General features: G+C 43.0%; 1 protein-coding gene across 2 annotated transcripts in view; it reads right to left on the bottom strand.

Moving 5' to 3' along the window:
- The window catches only part of LOC139382374 (replication protein A 70 kDa DNA-binding subunit-like), a 53,801-nt gene that overhangs the window by 22,319 nt on the left and 13,428 nt on the right, over positions 1–18,054 (bottom strand). For both annotated transcript variants that reach the window (XM_071126375.1, XM_071126376.1), the window contains 3 exons: positions 16,431–16,567; positions 14,113–14,261; positions 4,822–4,951 (listed from right to left, as the gene is read on the bottom strand). In XM_071126375.1, the coding sequence (XP_070982476.1) occupies positions 4,822–4,951; positions 14,113–14,261; positions 16,431–16,567 (416 nt within the window). The remainder of the gene's footprint in view (positions 1–4,821; positions 4,952–14,112; positions 14,262–16,430; positions 16,568–18,054) is intronic.

Here is an 18,054-nt window from a genome sequence, read left to right as displayed (position 1 = left end):
AATGTAATGTCTTGTCGTGATGTGTGTTTTGTCAGATATATTTATCTCTAGATAGATAGAGATATATATACATATATATATATATATTTTATCCCCGTCCCCGCAGGAGGTTTTTTGCCTTTTGGTAGGCAATCATTGTAAATAAGAATTTGTTCTTAACTGACTTGCCTAGTAGAATAAAGGTTAAATGAATAAAAATAAATACAAATACAAATTTTGTGGGACAAGCTGTATATTATAACAGACCATCATTTAATATCCAACTTACCTAAATTATTCATACTCATGTATATGTTAGTATTACATTTATCTACTTTCTCAAAACACAAGATTAATCTGTAAAACAAATTAATCAAGTTAATACCTCTGAAATTAACGAGTCACTCACCACAGAGAGAGAGAGGGAGAGATGAGACCGATGAAAAATGTTCCTCCTGATTTCCCCCCCTCCTGTCTTTGTCACAAGGCTTTACATACGCGGGCAGTGTCAAGGAATCGGGAGGGAGCAGGCTGTGGACGGGGTTAGCCATTTGCTGTCGAGAGGGCAAGCCGGTGTTGTGGAAATTTGAGATTGTGACAGAGACTTTGTGACAGGGACAATTAATTGCTGCTGACTTGCGGAGGGCCTTCAGAGGGCTGACCTTGTGACCCTGTGTCTCCACGGGCTGAGCAGGAGCGGTACCAGGAGAGGACAGACTGTGCTTGAGTCAGCTCCTCATTTCAGACACTACAGGCTGAACTAGAGCCCTGGGTCACACCTCTACCTTCCTCTCTCCTAGTGCCAAGACAAATTGCCTTAACCCAACAGGATAGTCTGGAGGACTCTAATGAAGGTCAAGGGAACTAGTGAATCAGCAATGCTAATACTGGTTAGCATATAGTGCCAACAGCCTACTCTACAATGAGATGGTGAGTACGTTTACATGCACACTAATAATTCTATATTAAACCGATCATGGCAGTAGGCAGAGTATTGAAACAGTAATGTAAACACCTTACTCTGCTTATCTTAAAAATCGACAGAAGGCCAAAATCGAAGTAAGCATACGGCGATTAAAACACTTGGATTTCTGAACAATCTTGCAAATGATTAAGACATGTAAATGGTTCAATTGGCATTCTAGTGGTGTATTTGATCTGTGCCAGCATCGGTAGCACAAGCCTCCCTCTTATGGGCGGGTGAAGTGTGTTCAGAAAAAACTGAAAGCATGCATCTTAGAAATAGTTCTCACATACAAACGGTACATGTTCGAACTCGGAACCAAAAAGATGTCGCAAAAATAACATGGTCCCTGTGGTAGAATATTTATTTCATTGGCGATTTCCTGAATTTATCAAAAGTCCCATCAGGAAGCCTGATGTCAGAAGGGTCCATGTAAAAAGGATTATTAGGGAAATTGTTATTCTTGCAAGTAAACGTTTAAAACTATTATATTAATCTGACTAACCACAATAATGGCATTACTGCAGTGCATGTAACCTACAGAATCTACTTTACAATGTGAGGGGAGTGTCAAGTAACTGGTTAGCCTATATAGGTGTCCGTACACTTTACAATGTGAGGGGAGTGTCAAGTAACTAGTTAGCCTATATAGGTGTCCGTACACTTTACAATGTGAGGGGAGTGTCAAGCAACTAGTTAGCCTATATAGGTGTCCGTACACTTTACAATGTGAGGGGAGTGTCAAGTAACTAGTTAGCCTATATAGGTGTCCGTACACTTTACAATGTGAGGGGAGTGTCAAGTAACTAGTTAGCCTATATAGGTGTCCGTACACTTTACAATGTGAGGGGAGTGTCAAGTAACTAGTTAGCCTATATAGGTGTCCGTACACTTTACAATGTGAGGGGAGTGTCAAGTAACTGGTTAGCCTAAATTAAATTAAATCAAATCAAATTTTACTTAACCAACAATGCAGTTCAAGAAATAGAGTTGAGAAAATATTGACTAAAACTAAAGTAAAAAATAATATAAAAAGTAACAGAAAATACCAATAAAGAGGCTAGATACAGGGGCTACCGGGACACAGTCAGTGTGCGGGGGTACAGGTTAGTTGAGGTAATTTGTGTAGGTAGGAGTAAAATTAATATGCATAGATAATAAACTGTGACTATCAGCAGCGTAAAAACAAAGGAGGGGGTCAACCAAATGCATGCTCTTCAACCGTTTGTTGCCCGCACCTGCCCGCCCGACTAGCATCACTATTCTGGACGGTTCTGACTTAGAATATGTGGACAACTACAAATACCTAGGTGTCTGGATAGACTGTAAACTCTCCTTCCAAACTCATATTAAACATTTCCAATCCAAAATTATATCTAGAATCGGCTTCCTATTTCGCAACAAAGCATCCTTCACTCACGCCGCCAAACATACCCTCGTAAAACTGACTGTTCTACCGATCCTCGACGATAGTAATTTACAAAATTACTTCCAATACTCTATTCAGCAAACTGGATGCAGTCTATCTCACTGCCATCCATTTTGTCACCAAAGCCCCTTACACCACCCACCACTGCGACCTGTATGCTCTAGTCGGCTGGCCCTTGCTACATATTCGTCACCAGACCCACTGGCTCCAGGTCATCTATAAGTCTATGCTAGGTAAAGCTCTGCCTTACCTCAGCTCACTGGTCACGATAACAACACCCACCCGTAGCACGCGCTCCAGCAGGTATATCGCACTGGTCGTCCCCAAAGTCAACACTCCTTTGGCCGCCTTTCCTTCCAGTTATCTGCTGCCAATGACTGGAACGAATTGCAAAAATCGCTGAAGCTGGAGACTTATATTTCCCTTACTAACTTTAAACATCAGCTATCTGAGCAGCTAACCGATCGCTGCAGTTGTACATAGCCCATCTGTACATAGCCCACCCAATCTACCTACCTCATCCCCATATTGTTTTTGTTTACTTTTCTGCTCCTTTGCACACCAGTATTTCTACTTGCACATCATCATCTGCTCATCTATCAGTCCAGTGTTAATTTGCTAAACTGTAATTACTTTGCTACTATGGCCTATTTATTGCCTTACCTCCTCACGTCACTTGCACACACTGTATATTTTCTTTTTTTTCTTCTATTGTGTTATTGACTGTACGCTTGTTTATTCCATGTGTAACTCTGTTGTTGTTTGTGTCGCACTGCTTTGCTTTATCTTGGCCAGGTCGCAGTTGTAAATGAGAACTTGTTCTCAACTAGCTTACCTGGTTAAATTATTTCGACAGGGTAGGAACCAAAGTGATGTTCCGTGTTTCCTAGGTGGACCCTATATTCTTTGGCTACATTAAATCTTTATTCATATAGAAAACATATTCATGCTTCGCCTATTCCTCTTTGATTTAGAAGACTGTTAGCTAGCCAGCGATTAGCATTAGTGGCTAACACAATTTTGGTTAACTTGCTAAGAAAATACAAACTAGCTGTTTGCTGATCTAAGAAACACAAACTAATATTGTAATTATAGAACGCTTGTGGATTTATATTAAAATCAAAGTGGAAACAACATCGTTGTCATCAACATTGTTGCATGTGCTGCATTGACCATGCAGACTGAACTCAAGTGTCTCGTGGTCAAGCAAATGCACTCCTTGAATGACAGGGGGTGGGACTAGGTCTGTGTGGAAAGCGGCGTGGAGAGAGAGCGGAGGGATGACTCAAGTAGCTGAGTCAACTATACACACGGCGTATCACATTTAACAAACCAAACATTCAAATATCGTTATAAAAAGGTCAAGTAAAAAGCCCAACCGGTCCGTGCATCAATACCGGTATATAGTAAAATACGGTATACCTTCCCAGCCCCATCCTACCTCTGTCCTGGGCATGCGCACTATCCTCTCTCCATCCTCACCTCCCTCCCAGTGCTGTTCTAACCCAAGGACTCTCCTCAGACAACGTCAGTCAAATAAACCTAATTCAAATCCTCTCATCCCTCTTACTTACTCCAATACGGACGTTAAAAATCAAGGCCCAGGATAAATTACTATAGCTTTATATTCCAAATATCAAAGGAAAAATCAGTTTCCATAACCATAGATTAATTTATCCACCTTTTCACCCTTCCTCCATTTCCATAAAATGTAAATAAGAAGCTGAAATTACAAGCACATTTATTACTTGACTTATCTGAGTGCAACCACTTCATTACCAAGCTGAATGAATGGAGCCCTTCTTCTCTTCACAATCAATATGGGAGACAAGTGACTTCACACTAAGCATATACCTAGGTAGGGAGAGGGATTCAGAGGACACCTAATATTGGTGATTAATGATGGAGAACATCAGAACACCATAGGGTTGCATCCCAAATGGCACCCTGCTCCTTATTCAGCACTCTACTTTTGACCAGGTCCCATATGGCAGACTGCCGTTGGGCCCTGGACTAAAGTAGAGCACTATATAGGGAACATGGTCACATTTTGGACACAAACAAGCCAGCATTCTGCTTTAAAAACAAGCTCGGGAACCAGCAACGCAGTCATTTAATGAGTCGCTCTGATTACAAAAATATTTAACATAATGACTGTCAGCCAAGACAAGAGAATCCTGCTCCATAGTGACTGAGATGCTGTATGGTATGCTGCCTGCTGTCTGTTGGATCCACAATGCAGGTTGGTCTACCTCACACTTTTAAAATAAATGATGGCTTGTATTCAATATTGTCTTTCAGGTTGTCTTTGAATATTCTTGCTTCGAATCAAGTCAACAAAGAAAAGCATGTAGGACCTTATTATATTTGACAATATTTGGATGTACATGTGTTTTACTACATAAAAGTATGTGTGCGTGCGTGCCGTATGTGTGCGTGCGTATCAAACCTTGTCTCCGTGTCCGAGGTGCTCCGTCTTGATGTCAGTCAGGGTCTTCCAGTTGGTGTTCCCCCCCCCTCCACCTGTCCTCGCCTCCGTCAGAGACTGGCCATCCATAGAGTGGCCCTCCTTGTCATACCTGGACGAACACACACACACACACACACATCCCCCCCCCCCTTTGGTCAACATCAAATCTAATTTATTTATAAAGCCCCCGCCCCCCCCCCCCTTTTTTTTACATCAGCAATGTCAAAGTGCTATACAGAAACCCAGCCTAAAACCACAAACATGTCACTGCAGAAACAACCCCATCAATCACAATAGAAGAGACAAAGTGTAATACATAGAGGTGCCCTGCAGACCACTGCCTTGTAGCCTCGTGCCCTGCAGACCACTGCCTTGTAGCCTCGTGCCCTGCAGACCACTGCCTTGTAGCCTCGTGCCCTGCAGACCACTGACCACTGCCTTGTAGCCTCGTGCCCTGCAGACCACTGACCACTGCCTTGTCAGTTGTCTAGTAGGGGTTTAATAAAATCCATCCTGGCCAACATAGCCTTCCCTGTTTGACCAAGCTGAGATAGAGTTTCCTTTTAGGATGCAACCTATTCCCTATATAGTGCAATAAATAAGGAATATGGTGCCATTTGGGATACAGATATAGTCTGTGCAGAGAGCAAAGCAGGCTGAGTGGCAGTGAAATGAATCTACAGCAGTGATGGCAGAATCAGAAACCAATTTTCACTCAGCGTTACCTCCAGGTGATTCACACAAGACAAGTGGGAAGGAGAGAGGGATGGTGAGTAGGGGGAGGGGACAGGGGTAAAAAGGGAAAAACTATAGAACACTCAGGTTGGAATGGTGCAAGAGATCAATAGCTCTTACTAATCTATTGCTAGCAGGTATTGTGTAGCGCTGGGTGGGGGCAGTAAATACAGGGAGCCGGGCCTTGCTCTTAGAAGCATGACTAATTGAAAATATCCCCATTAATGGCCTGTGAGCATGTGGCCCGGCCACTATGGCCTCTGCCAATTTCCCCTCCACTGAAAAATGTGAGTAATTCTTTCCTGTGGCACCTATTCCCTCATCTCTGCACTAGCATCCCTGCTTTGTTATAATTGTACCGGTGTTCGTGCAGATAGGGGGTATCAACAAAAACACCTGGCTGATGATGCATTAAAAACAACATCAACCTAGTTCTGAAATCCACCTGAAAATACTTATTTGTTTCTGATGAACAATAACTCCTTTCATGAAGCTGCTGGTGTTTCGCCAAGAGAAATAGGCTGGAATAGAATGAAAGGATTTAAACATTTGTGGCGGTTTCAGATCCAGACAGGGCCGACTCCTAGTAGGTAAGCAGATTATCATTAATGTACAGTATATCTTATTTCTCAAGACGTTCTTTTCGAGTTACAAAATCCTAAACAAGATACCCTGGAGACTATGTAACGCAGACTATAAAGGCAGACAAACAGAAGATTTTTCTGTAGGAAACCGCTACGACAGGCAGAGTACAGTAAGTCAGTGGGCTTGATGGAAGAGACAAAAGGAGGACAAATTGGAGCTGGCAGAAGATGTGCAACAGTGGTCTGACAGACAGGCAGGGAGATGCTCCGAGCGTGGATGAAGTGAGACTAACCGACTGGAAGAGAGAGACGACAACGACAAGAAGAAGGGAAGGGAAAAGAACAGATTCATGTGCATAGCATGGCACCGTCACAACGAGCCATACAGCCAAGTAGAGGACAGGACTGGCAGGACAGCAGGGCGACATGACAGTGAGCATGTGACAGAGGGAAGGAGATAGAGCAGCTGAGCATGACAGAAACCCTTCTGTAAGCACTGTTTTGTTCCTTCCCTGCCTCCAGCTATGGCTCTCATGGTGCATCTCTGACTGGCGGACAACATACAACAGATATGACTAGTCATCCATGAGGTCTGCTCAAGAAACCAGTCCCTGTAGTTGTGGAGTTGAACGCAGAACATGAGGTCATTTTCAATAGGAACGTGGTTGTAAATGTGACTACATATTCTATTCCAACATAACATTTCCAAATTGTCAATCTCAAAACAGTTTTTGATTTCACAAAAGGACATGCGCCAGGCGGGAACTAAGGTGGGACAAACTACTGACAACAACATGAGGGAATAAGAGGAGAGAGATCAAGTAGAATAGCCACATAGTTAAGCTACATGTTTAACTAAAAAATATTAAGTGTTATTTTGGAACACTGAGACTCAGTCGGAATGAATGAGAGAAAAAAAAGTAGTGGACAGCAGCACAATCAGGGCACAATTACTGGACTGGAGAGCAACGCAGCAACTACTGGACTGAGAGCAGCACAGCAACTACTGGACTGGAGAACAGCAGCACAACTAGTGGAGAGCATACTAAGTCCTCGGCCCCGGAAAGCAGCAACTACTGACTGGAGAACAGCGCAGCAACTACTGGACTGGAGAACAGCAGCACAACTAGTGGAGAGCAACAGCACAACTACTGGACAGCAACAGCACAATTCCAACGTGTAAGCGGAGGAGGGCAATCAAAAGGTTCTTGAAATCACTAACAGGCGTGCTGCTTCATTAGTAGAGGGTCCGCACGCAAAATGTTTATGCTATTTTATTCATTGGGGTAAAAAGTGAAAAGGACAAATATATTTTTGCTGTGAGCAGAGCAGCCCCACTAGTGGGTAACAGTGTGTCCACTTACCAAATGGCACCCTATTCCCTATATAGTGCACTACTTTTGACAAGGGACCATAGGACACTGGTCAAAAGTAGTGTACTATAAAGGGAATAGGGTGCCATTTGGGACACATTCCAGTCTGTACGTAGTGTGTAAGGGAGATCAGATGACTCAGTGAGGAGGACTGCAGGAAAACACTGAACAGAAAGAGTGAGAGTGGCCAAGTGTCACTAAGTGAGAGACGGCAATAGGACTGAGGACAACAAGAGGAAAGGAACAAGAGGTTGTGTCAGGAAGGGGAGGAATGACAAGAAGATGGAGACAGACACAGTTGTCCAGTCAGCTAGGAGAGCGAGAGGGAGGACAGGAGCCACTCCAGATGTCTGATGATGCCATCTAATGGACAAAGGCTGCTACTGTATGGACCAGGTGGATCAAAATGAAACATTTTACGTTCAGGTTTGCTTATGAAACAAATTAGATTTTATTTTATGTGGATTTGATCTAAATCGTCCCAAATAGCAACTGAGCAGGCAGGCATTTTCAGGGTATGTTACTAAACTCAGCAAAAAAGAAACAACCCTTTATCAGGACCCTGTCTTTCAAAAAAAATTGGTAAAAATCAAAATAACTTCACAGATCTTCATTTTAAACGGTTTCATTTTACACTGTTTCCCATGCTTGTTCAATGAACCATAAACAATTCATGAAAATGCACCTGTGGAACGGTCGTTAAGATACTACCAGCTTACGGTAGGCAATTAAGGTCACAGTTATGAAAACTTAGGACACTAAAGAGGCCTTTCTACTGACTCTGAAAAACACCAAAAGAAAAAAGACCAGGGTCCCTGCTCATCTGCGTGAACGTGCCTTAGGCATGCTGCAAGGAGGCATGAGGACTGCAGATGTGGCCAGGGCAATAAATTGCAATGTCCGTTCTGTGAGACGCCTAAGACAGAGCTACAGGGAGACAGGACGGGCAGCTGATCTTCCTTGCAGTGGCAGACCACGTGTAACAACACCTGCACAGGATTGGTACATCCAAACATCACACCTACGGGACAGGTACATGATGGCAACAACAACTGCCTGGGTTACACCAGGAACGCACAATCCCTCCATCAGTGCTCAGACTGTCCGCAATAGGCAGAGAGAGGCTGGACTGAGGGCTTGTTGACTTGTTGTCAGGCAGGTCCTCACCAGACAACAGCAGCAACAACGTCGCCTATGGGCACAAACCCACCGTCGCTGGACCAGACAGGACTGGCAAAAAGTGCTCTTCACTGACAAGTCACGGTTTTGTCTCACCACGGGTGATGTTCGTATTCATGTTCATTGTCAAAGGAATGAGAGTTACAATGAGGCCTGTACTCTGGAGCCGGATCGATTTGGAGGTGGAGGGTCCGTCATGGTCTGGGGCAGTGTGTCACAGCATCATCGGACTGAGCTTGTAGTCATTGCAGGCAATCTCAACGCTGTGCGTTACAGGGAAGACATCCTCCTGCCTCATGTGGTACTCTTCCTGCATCCTGACATGACCCTCCAGCATGACAATGCCACCAGCCATACTGCTCCTTCTGTGCGTGGTTTCCTGCAAGACAGGAATGTCAGTGTTCTGCCATGCCCAGCAAAGAGCCCGGATCTCAATCCCGTTAAGCATGTCTGGGACCTGTTGGATCGGACGGTGAGGGCTAGGGTCATTCCCCCCATAAATCTCTGGGAACTTGCAGGTGCCTTGGTGGAAGAGTGGGGTAAAATCTCACTGCAAGAACTGGCAAATCTGGTGCAGTCCATGAGGAAGAGATGCACTGCAGTACTTAATGCAGCTCGTGGCCACACCAGATACTGACTGTTACTTTTGACCCCCCCCCCCTCCCCTTTGTTCAGGGACACATTATTACATTTCTGTAGGCACATGTCTGTGGAACTTGTTCAGTTTATGTCTCAGTTGCTGAATCTTGTTATGTTCATACAAATATTTACACATGTTAAGTTTGTTGAAAATAAACACAGTTGACGTTTCTTTTTTTGCTGAGTTTACATACTGGGGAAGAGCAGGGTAATTTACTAGATTAAGCTATAATTAAGTAGATGTGCTTTATGATAAGGTAAATAAATCATGCTTAAGCATCTTTTAAATGCCTAAATAATGAGGGCACCAAATGAGCGTGTACCAAAGTTGCAGAAAGCAAAGGTAAAAGCAGCGCCAGTTGAGTAAGGAACCCTTAATTAATCGAGCCAAATTAATCTTTAAGCATTTAAATTATGCAAGGGGCTAAGACAGTGCTCTAAATTACTGCAGCACCACAGAAATCGCATTTGATGCTCTCCATAAAGACAAATCCATGTTTCTTTCATGCACAGTAGTTCATATTCCCAATTCTCCCCAAAAAAGAACACAGATTTCATGGCAAGCTGTAGAAGTCTATTTCAAAGACAAAAAGGGAATCATATAATATATATTATGGAGCTCAGAACCAAATCAGGGCTCAAGATAATTGCTGCGTAGTGCGGCATACTTGTTTGAGGAAATTAAACACTTTCTCTCCATAAGATTAATTAGAATGACATTAAAGGGATATAAATGTTTTTTTCAGTCCAGTACACACAGGGATAGGCTGAGCGGAACCCCTGATCCACTGCATGGCTTTCAGTCAACAGCTTACCCAGGGTAGGATAGATACTTATGGAAATCCAAAGAGTCTGCAGCAAAAATCATCAAATTAAGATACCTGCACTTTGCAAAATTATGCTTTTCAAGAGCTTGGCTCTCAGAGCTCGACTTCATTTTCAGTTGTAAATAGGCTCTGGGTTTAATGCTTGCAAGATGAAACGATCACATAAAAGACCTCATTTGTGGACAGATCGGTTACATCCCAAATGGAATCCTATTCCATATAGAGTGCACTACTCTTGAGCAGAGCCCCATTGACCACTATATTTGGAATAGGGTGAAATATGCAATGCAGACTCAGACTGCTAAAAGCATGGCTCGCTGATGATCAACATCCTTCTCTCCCAGAGAACTGAATGTACTTAACAAGCACTGATGTGCTAGGCCTAAAATCACTAAATCATTCACTATTAACCTAGTTTTAAATCAACATATTGCTCCGTACTACTTGAAAAGAAAATATACATTTGTTCTCCGTACAACCTTTTACTTCCTTACAATACGTGAGAGTCTTCCATATTTAGACAGTCATGTACAGTAGGGCTGGGAATTACCAGGGACCTCACAATACGATATTATCACGATACTTAGGTGCCGATACGATATGTATTGTGATTCTCTATGTATTGCGATTCAATACAGGGTGGCAGGTAGCCTAGTGTTTAAAGCTTTAGGCTAGTAACCAAAAGTTTGCTGGATCGAATCACCGAGCTGACATCGCAAAAATCTGTTGTTCTGCCCCTGAACAAGGCAGTTAACCCACTGTTCCCCGGTAGGCCGTCATTGTACACTTACCCGGTAGACACTTACCCGGTAGGCCGTCATTGTAAATAAGAATTTGTTCTTGACTGATCAATCTAGCTATATAAAAGTTAAATAAAAAATAAACTGCAATTTGAGGTCTTAAACATATTGCTCACATACACACACATATATATACATACATATACACACACACACACATGTATGTACATACATACATACATATATATACATATATATACATACATACATACATATATACGTATATATATATACATATACGTATATACATATACATATACGTATATACATATACGTATATACATATACATATACATATACATACATATATATATATCTCCTGCAGAGACAAGAGAGCATGACAAAATTAGTTTTGATCAGTCAGGAAAATAAAAGTGCTGAAAACATGTTGGCTCATTATATAAAAATAAGACGGATTACAAGCTATGAAGGAAAAATACTGAAGTTTTGGTGTAGGTACAGCAGACTAGTGGTAGCTAACATTACCTATATTAGCAAAAAAAGCTATACTTTGAGTCAATCGATACATACACTGAACAAAAATATACACATTAAAGATTTGACTGAGTTACAATTTATACAAGGAAATCGGTCACTTGAAATATATTAATTAGGCACTAATCTATGGATTTCACATGACTGGGCAGGGATGAGCAGCCATGAGAAGTACCCAGCACAAGGTGCACCTGTGTAATGATCATGCTGTTTAACCAGCATCTTGATATTCCACACCTGTCAGGTGGATGGATTATCTTGATAAAGGAGAAATGCTCACCAACAGGGATGTAAACAACGTTGTGCACAAAATCTTGAAAGAAATACGCTTTTTGTGCGTATGGAAAAGTTTCCGGGTCTTTTATTTCAGCTCATGAAAAATGGGACTAATAATTTCCATGTTGCGTTTATATTTTTTGTTCAGTATAATATCATCCCAAAATATTTTGGGTCACTGTTTGGGTCACTGCCACACGCAAAAAATAAGTGTTATATAGGACTTAGTGCACCACTGTCCTTAGACTAATGGCTGAGGCCAGGACTCATATCAGCAACCTCTGAACTGTTTGCTTAATTGATGGATGCCTGCGAACCTGCAGGAGCCCACTGGTCCTTGAGGACCTGCATAATCCCATGGCAGCCAGGCTCTGCACTGGAAAACATATCAACACTTAGCCTCGTTATCTCTGGTTGTCCATGTGAGAAGTGACTGAGTGTCTGCATCCCAAATGGCACCCTATTCCCTATGTAGTAGACTACTTTCGACCAAGGCCCATAGGGTTCTGGTCAAAAGTAGTGCACTATATAGGGAATAGGGAGTCATTGAGACACATGCGAGAAAGTGAAGGAAGCTCCCACAGCTCAAAGGGTGTGGGAGTGGAACACCTGCATTGTTGAAGTGAGCAGGTGGAAGATTCACGTAAAGTCTCTCCACTACATCCACATCATTATCCAAAGCCATATTGGTAAACAAGCTATACGATTTAATGCAAAATGCCTGAGACAGGCTACCACTCAGACAATGGTCGAGAAGCATTTAACACTCCTACCACATTATGTTTGGAGAATGACCTCTTTGTAATGGCCAAATACCATTCAAAATACCCAACTGGTCCTAATTCTGTAAAGAAATCACCCCAGCCAAGACACCCAGTGAAGTGGCAGAAATTAGGATATTGTGTGGACTTGCCACCCCTCTCTCCCTCCTGCTATGTAGTCACATTTCACTTCTCTCATTATGCAGACCAAGGCTTCTGATCAGCTCAAAAATAATTACAGCGGCCCAACTTTTTTTCAAGGCACAGGAAAGTGGAATTTGAGCACATGTCAAGACACACAGGACGTGCCAGAATATAAATTGGAATTGTTACTGGGTCCTTTTCCCTTTCATTCCTCAGCCTCCTTTCATCTTATTTCCCTGTGGAGTGTGGGGCCGGTGTTGCTGTTGGAAGGTAAATAAAATAAAGCACCTTGGGTGAGAATCGATTGGATCTCCACTTTTGAGACATTTTGCCTTAAATTTTTGACTGGGAGGCCTGGTCTGTTGTCAGAGTGGAGCAGAAGAGGAGAGGACATAGAAGATGGAGGGACAGATCAATCAAGGTGCCAGAAAGCTGAGGTAAAGGTTAAATAGGAGCAATGACTGTCCCTTCAGTCCCTATGATCACCCCACCTCCTCCATCAATCCCTTTGAATTACAAGATTCAATTTTATGCTTCTACCCAGCCATTAACAAGACATGGCTTTGATATAAACTTAAACTGCTGCCTAGTTTCCAAACTAGATATGGGATTGGAAAAGCAGAGTATTTATTTTGGGATATGGTACAGAGTGAATAACATTATTTAGGTAATGAATAACGGGAATTGGCAAGACAACGCAAAGAAAAGATGAAAGCATGAGTCATAGTAACTGTTTTCCCATTGCTTTGCTGGAGCAGCCAATAGGCTATCTTCAAGGGATAACAGCCTGTTCCTCTGTGTATGCCATCTTAAACCACTTTATGTAGATGTGCTACTAACTACCTCTTTGCCCAAACAACTACTCTCACATACTAAATCTGGGCCTACATTCACTATATTTGTTCCAATAAAATATAGGCTTTAGGTTTACTTTACAAATATTTTCTCAATGTAGTTGTTATTGTCATTAATATGAAAAATGTATGTTCTGCCCATCAACGTGCTAAAAACACAAATGCTCCCAACACCACAATCAAACTCTGTGGTCTGGAAAGCTGTACCCGTTATTTGTTGCTTCTTTGAAGGGCAGATTAAAATGAGAAAAAGGGCATTTTCTGCAGGTAAAGAATGATTAGCATTCATATGTAATGCTTAATTGAAGTAACCTCCTCCCACATCTTCACTAATGGGAGATAGGCTAATCTTGACGAACCAAGCTGGAGCACGCACCCTCACCGAGTTTGGGGATCTGATATTTAACATTCAAATTCCTTTAAGTCCTTTAGAATTCTCTCAACGGTGGAGCAGAGGATGTGAGAGATTCACTCCAGGTCTTCGAACCCAAAATATGACCTAATAGCAGCACCATACATATACAAGAACAGCCTGGGTAACACAGTTAGGGAGGCCTTTAGCACCTAAAGCTATGTGGCTCCAGACAAGAGAGAGATACTTACCAGCCCCGCAGCTTGTATGCCTCAGGGATGTCGGGGTTGACCATGACGGTGCTGCTGAACGTAGCAGACAGAGATCTTCCCCCATAGTCTGACAGCTTGGCCCCTTTGATGGCCAAGATGGGCTGCCCAGAGCCATCAAAGTTCTCTGCCTGCAAATAGAATAGATAGGTTGACTGAGGATACCAACAAGATACACTTTATATGCAAAACTACATGGCCAAATGTATGTGGACGCCCATTCAAATTTGTGGATTTTTCAGCCAAACCCGTATTTCAGCCACACCCGTTGCTGACAGGTGTATAAAATCATGCACACAGCCATGCAATCTCCATAGACAAACATTGTCAGTAGAACGGCCTTACTGAAGAGCTCAGTGACTTTCAGTGTGGCACCGTCATTGGATGCAACCTTTCCAACAAGTCAGTTCCTCAAATTTCGGCCCTGCCAGAGCTGCCCTGGTCAACTGTAAGTGCTGTTACTGTGAAGTGGAAATGTCTAGGAGCAACAATGGCTCAGTGACAAAGTGGTAGGCCACACAAGCTCACAAAACGGACCGCCGAGTGCTGAAGCGTGTAAAAAATGCACACACAAAAAAAGCGCCTGTCCTTGCAACACTCACAAGCCAGTTCAAAACTGCCTCGAGGCAACGTCAGCATAAAAACGGTCCGTCGGGAGCTTCATGAAATGGGTTACCATGGCCGAGCAGCAGCACACAAGCTTAAGATCGCCATGGCAAGCGTTGGCTGGAGTGGTGTAAAGCTTGCGTTCTCTGGAGTGTTGAATCACGCTTCACCATCTGGCAGTCCAACTGACAAATCTAGGTTTGGCGGATTCCAGAACAACCTGCACCAATACATAGTGCCCACTGTAAAGTTTGGTGGAGGAGGAATAATGTTTTGGGGCTATTTTTCATGGTTTGAACTAGCCCCCTTATCCCTTCACTGGAACTGCCCCCTTATCCCTTCACTGGAACTGCCCCCTTATCCCTTCACTGGAACTATCTTAATGCTACAGCATAAAATTACATTCTAGACTATTCTGTGCATCTAACTTTGTGGCAACAGTTTGGGGAAGGCCTTTTCCTGTTTCTGCACGACAATGCCCCCGTGCACAAAGCGAGGTCCATACAGAAATGGTTTGTCAAGGCCGGTGTAGAAGAACTTGTCCTCACTAATGCTCGTGGCTGAACGGAGTCCCTGCAGCAATTTTCTAACATCTAGTGGAAAGCCTTCCCAGAAGATTGGAGGCTGATATAACAGCAAAGGGGGGGGGGGGGGGGGGCAACTGCATATTAATGACCATGATTTTGGAATGAGATGTTCGACGAGCAGCTGTCCACATACACTACATGGCTAAAAGTATCAGCAGCACAATTGGCCTAGCGTCGTCCGGGTTAGGGAGGGATTGGTCGGTAGGGATCTCCTTGTCTCATCGCGCACCAGCGACTCCTGTGGCGGGCCAGGCGCAGTGCGCGCTAGCCAAGGTGGCCAGGTGCACGGTGTAGCCTCCGACACATTGGTGCGGCTGGCTTCCGGGTTGGATGCGCGCTGTGTTAAGAAGCAGTACGGCTGGTTGGGTTGTGTATCGGAGGACGCATGACATTCAGCCTTCGTCTCTCCCGAGCCCGTACGGGAGTTGTAGCAATGAGACAAGATAGTAGCTACTACAACAATTGGATACCACGAAATTTGTTTAAAAAAATAAAAAATAAAAAGTATCAGCAGCAGGGAAGAAAAACAAAGTGAAAAATATTAAATGCAATTCTGCATTTACTAAAGCTTATTGTTCTTTATGAACTATACATGTTGTGTACCTTTGCAAGCCCCCTGGATAGGGCATATCTGCAGAACAAATAAAGAGGGAACATTGTGTTGTAGTTGTCAGAATGAAAGAAATGGTGGCAAACTAAGCATAGCCACGTATAAAATCAAATGCTGGAGCTGGGTTCTTTCATCACAATGTGACATGGTATTTACTCAGTGACTTCAACCACATCAGCTTCTATTAAACCCACAGAGAGAGCCCACTGCTCAAATCTCCTCTGCCTATTCAAATTGCTTAACAGACATTTCCAAACACAGGGAGGCATACGGCTCGGCTCACACCACGTTTTCAATTAGGAGAGGTGTACTGTACCCCTTCCTGGGACGCTAGCTGACAGGACAAAGGGACACAAATCATGAAGGTGCTACTGCATGTCACCCAGCATGAGAGAAAGTGACTTTCATCCTCTCTTTATCAAGCAGGACTGTCCCCTTGTGTCCAGACACATATAGACCATCTATATGGCTGTGCTGGTCTTTCCCCCAGTCCTCACCTCCTCTCCCCACAGGGTGACCTCCACCAGTTTACCAGACTGGTCCATCAGGTTGAGCGTCCTCTTGGAGACCTCACGGTTGTTCTTGGTGGTGAGGCGGGTCACGTCAGCCACGCTCTTACACACTCCAATCACATCTGGAAAACACACACGGTCAACTTATTAGCACAGTAGACTATGAGCAGCATTACTATGGAGAACCTTGAATGACCCAGGAGAAAAAACAGACTTATATTATAAGTATTGATCACGTATGTGGAATGTCCATAGATAGTTGAATATACTTTCAACACAGGTGACATCATGAGTACAGTACAGATTTTTCACTCCATTGAAGTCAGACACACTGACTGATCTAAGTCACTATACGTCCTGCATAAAAATCTGTGAAAAATCTGTCGATGTGCCCTTGAGCAAGGCACTTAACCCTAATTGCGCCTGTAAGTAACTCTGGATGGAAGCTCAAATATAAATAATTTATAGATCAGTCAGTGTGATGCTCTCTAACACAGCCTCTCATCACTCTCCCAGCCTGACGGATGTAGCCTATTCATTGTTAATATTATCACTGTCTGAAGTTTTTTTTTACATAAACTAAAAGCAGTCAACTCTCCTTTATGTACTCTAAACAGAACTCAGTGTATTTTTGTAGAACCATTATAGGGGAAGTGTAAAGACAAAATTACAAAGTGCTAAATAATATCACATTGAAGAAACGGAACAACTTGCGTTACAGGTGTGAAGGAAAAGGACAGTCATTTTTGGGAGAACAGACACATAGGAAAAAGTCAGAATCTCAAAGTCTTACGGTAAAATATAAACAGACACTTTGAAAGGAAGGCTTGGCTACACACAAAAACAACAATGAAAATATTAACATTATCATATATACAGTACCAGTCAAACATTTGGACACCTACATCCAGAGTTTCTTTATTTGTACTATTTTCTACATTGTAGAATAATAGTGAAGACAACAAAACTATGAAAGAACACATATGGAATCATGTAGGAATGAACAATAGTATAAAATCAAATATATTTGAGATTCTTCAAAGCAGCCACCCTTTATCTTGACAGCTTTGCACACTCTTGGCATTCCCTCAACCAGAATCACCTGGAATACTTATCCAACAGTCTTGAAGGAGTTCCCACATGCTGAGCACTTGTTGGCTGCTTTTCCTTCACTCCAACTCATCCCAAACCATCTCAATTGGGTTGAGGTCATCTGATGCAGCACTCCATCACTCTCCTTCTTGGTCAAATAGTGATGATAGTCCCACTAAGTGCAAACCAGATGGGATGGCGTATTGCTGCAGAGTACTGTGGACACCTTGCTGGTTAAGTGTGCCTTGAATTCTAAATAAATCACTGACAGTGTCACCAGCAAAGCACGCCCACACCACCACACCTCCTCCTCCATGCTTCACGGTGGGAACTACATACTCAAAGATCATCCGTTCACCTACTCCACGTCTCACAAAGACATGGTGGTTGGAACCAAAAATCTCTCATTTGGACTCATCACACCAAATGACAGATTTCCACCGGTCTGATGTCCATTGCTCGTGTTTTTTGGCCCAAGCGAGGCTCTTCTTATTGGTGTCCATTAGTAGTGGTTTCT

This window comes from Oncorhynchus clarkii, chromosome 24 (assembly GCF_045791955.1).
Source record: "Oncorhynchus clarkii lewisi isolate Uvic-CL-2024 chromosome 24, UVic_Ocla_1.0, whole genome shotgun sequence".
Taxonomy (NCBI): domain Eukaryota; kingdom Metazoa; phylum Chordata; class Actinopteri; order Salmoniformes; family Salmonidae; genus Oncorhynchus; species Oncorhynchus clarkii.
The sequence above is the reverse complement of the archived record's forward strand: the minus strand, read 5'-3'. Positions and strand labels throughout refer to the sequence as shown.